The sequence below is a fragment of the Meleagris gallopavo genome, chromosome 29 (genome assembly GCF_000146605.3).
Source record: "Meleagris gallopavo isolate NT-WF06-2002-E0010 breed Aviagen turkey brand Nicholas breeding stock chromosome 29, Turkey_5.1, whole genome shotgun sequence".
Classification (NCBI taxonomy): domain Eukaryota; kingdom Metazoa; phylum Chordata; class Aves; order Galliformes; family Phasianidae; genus Meleagris; species Meleagris gallopavo.
In genome coordinates, this window is record NC_015039.2 from 3,212,661 (window position 1) to 3,214,564 (window position 1,904).

At 57.3% G+C, this 1,904-nt stretch overlaps 1 protein-coding gene across 1 annotated transcript in view; it reads left to right on the top strand.

Moving 5' to 3' along the window:
• Positions 1 to 1,904, top strand: part of PPP1R1B (protein phosphatase 1 regulatory inhibitor subunit 1B) — a 12,393-nt gene that overhangs the window by 10,295 nt on the left and 194 nt on the right. The window contains exon 9 of the mRNA XM_010724616.3: positions 1,313 to 1,819. Coding sequence (XP_010722918.1) covers positions 1,313 to 1,819 — 507 coding nt within the window. The remainder of the gene's footprint in view (positions 1 to 1,312; positions 1,820 to 1,904) is intronic.

Sequence of the window (1,904 nt, forward strand, 5' to 3'; positions counted from 1 at the left end):
TTTTTTTCTTCTTTTTTTTTTTTTTTTTTTTTGCCCTAGTACTGGAATATAATTAGGTTATTGTAGAGCAGATTCAATGAAATAACATTGTTCTCTGTTTATTTTAAATGCTGCGCTGTCCCCAGATCAGCTTAGCTTTAAAATTACCTGAAGATTGTTTTCTGGATTTAAATACAATCTAGTTTTAAAGTGGACTGATGGATACGGGTGGAGGGGTGGTCCTGGAAGACTACTGGTTTTCACAATAAAGTTTGACCTTTTTAATAACCACTTTTGCACATGATTTGAGGATCTGATTCGAACAGGGTGTTGGTGGCCTCTCACGTCATCGCCAGTAATTGCTTCATTGCCCCGTGGCCGATGCTTTTGTTGGTGGGTGAGACCAAACCAGTGCAGTGGTGTTGCTCTGTGGGTCAGGGCTGGTTTTGTGAGCACGGTTGGTGCACGAGGTGTCACCTCCTGTGCGCGGTGTCACCCCTGGCCGTGGCGCTGCCCGAGCAGAGGAACGCCCCAGCTCTGCTCTCGGCTTTTTGCACCGTAACCAAACTGCTTTGTGAGCCGGTGGGGATGCCCTGCGAGGAGTGCTCTCGTTCTGACAGGAGGGATCCTCTAGAAATAGGAGATCTTGTTGCTTCAGGTCTGCTTTGGGGAGGGTGAAGCGGGGGGGGGGGCTGAGCCACAGGTACGCTGTGGTACTGCAGGGCAGTCGGTACGCTGCAGAGAGCTGTGGGTTGAGATTTTTGGACTGTACTTAACAAGGTGGTGAAAGCAGCAAAGTCCCCACGAGCACGGAGGGGCCGCATCGTGGCTGGGAGCTGAGCAGGGTTGCAGACAGCAGCTGGCACTGGGGGTCGGGGCTTCTTGCCTCGCACCCTCCGCAGGGCACGCGGTGGCACGCAGTCGGTGCCAGGCAGCGCAGCACCGGGGTCCCTCTGCTTTCCAGGAACGCTGCTCCGTGCAGCTCTGCATCTGGCTGCCTCCCCGTTAGCCTTTGATCCAGGAGCAGGAATTCCCTCTGCGGATGCCCATGTGTTAGGACAGCTGTTGCTGAGCGCTTGGGAGTGTGGGGGACCGGGGTGAGCGCGGGGAGAACGTTAATGAACGTGAGCGGTGATCTCACACCGAATGGCAGCTTGCAGAATTCTCCGCCTCTTTTTCCAGTGCTTCCTGGAGAGCGGATGGTCTCGGCAGGGCTGTTTGCTTTTCGTTTTACTTGGTAGAAATGTATTGATATCTGCTCGCGTGGTTGTTAAGATGTTGTTTAAAAGGAGTAACCCTTCCACAGCATGTCCTCCTCGCGTTCTCCCACCAGAGAAGAGGCCCCCCGAGCCCCCCGGACCGCCGCCGCCGCCGCCTCTCTCCGAAGCAGACCTCTCCAGTGCAGCCCCGGAGCTGAACCCGGCCGTGACAGCTGCTCTGCTGCAGCTCTTTTCCCAGCAAGAGGAGCCTCTGAGCCACGCCGAGCACCAGGCCGCCCGCTCCGCTGACTACAGCAGGTCCCACTCGTCCAGGACTTACAGCACCGAGGGCTCTGATGGGGGATTCGGGGCCGAGGAGCTGAACTCTGGCCAGACGCTGTTGGAACCCTCTGCCCAGACTCTGGGGAAAAGCAGGACCTTTTTGGGCTCCGTGAGCCACCTCGGGGAGACGAGCAACTACCAGGGCATGGGCTCTGTCCAGTTCCCAGGGGACCAGGACCTCCGCTTCACCAGAGTCCCCGTGGCGCTGCATTCGGTCGGGCAATCCTTCAGCAAAACCGAGGGGAGCAACAACACGCTGGTACACCCGGAGGCCAAAATCCAAACCTACAACGAGCTGGGTGTGGGGACGGCCGGGTCCAGTGGGGCAGGAACCGGGCACGGCTGGGGGGCCCCGGCCCAGGCTGCGCCCTACGGAAAGGCGTT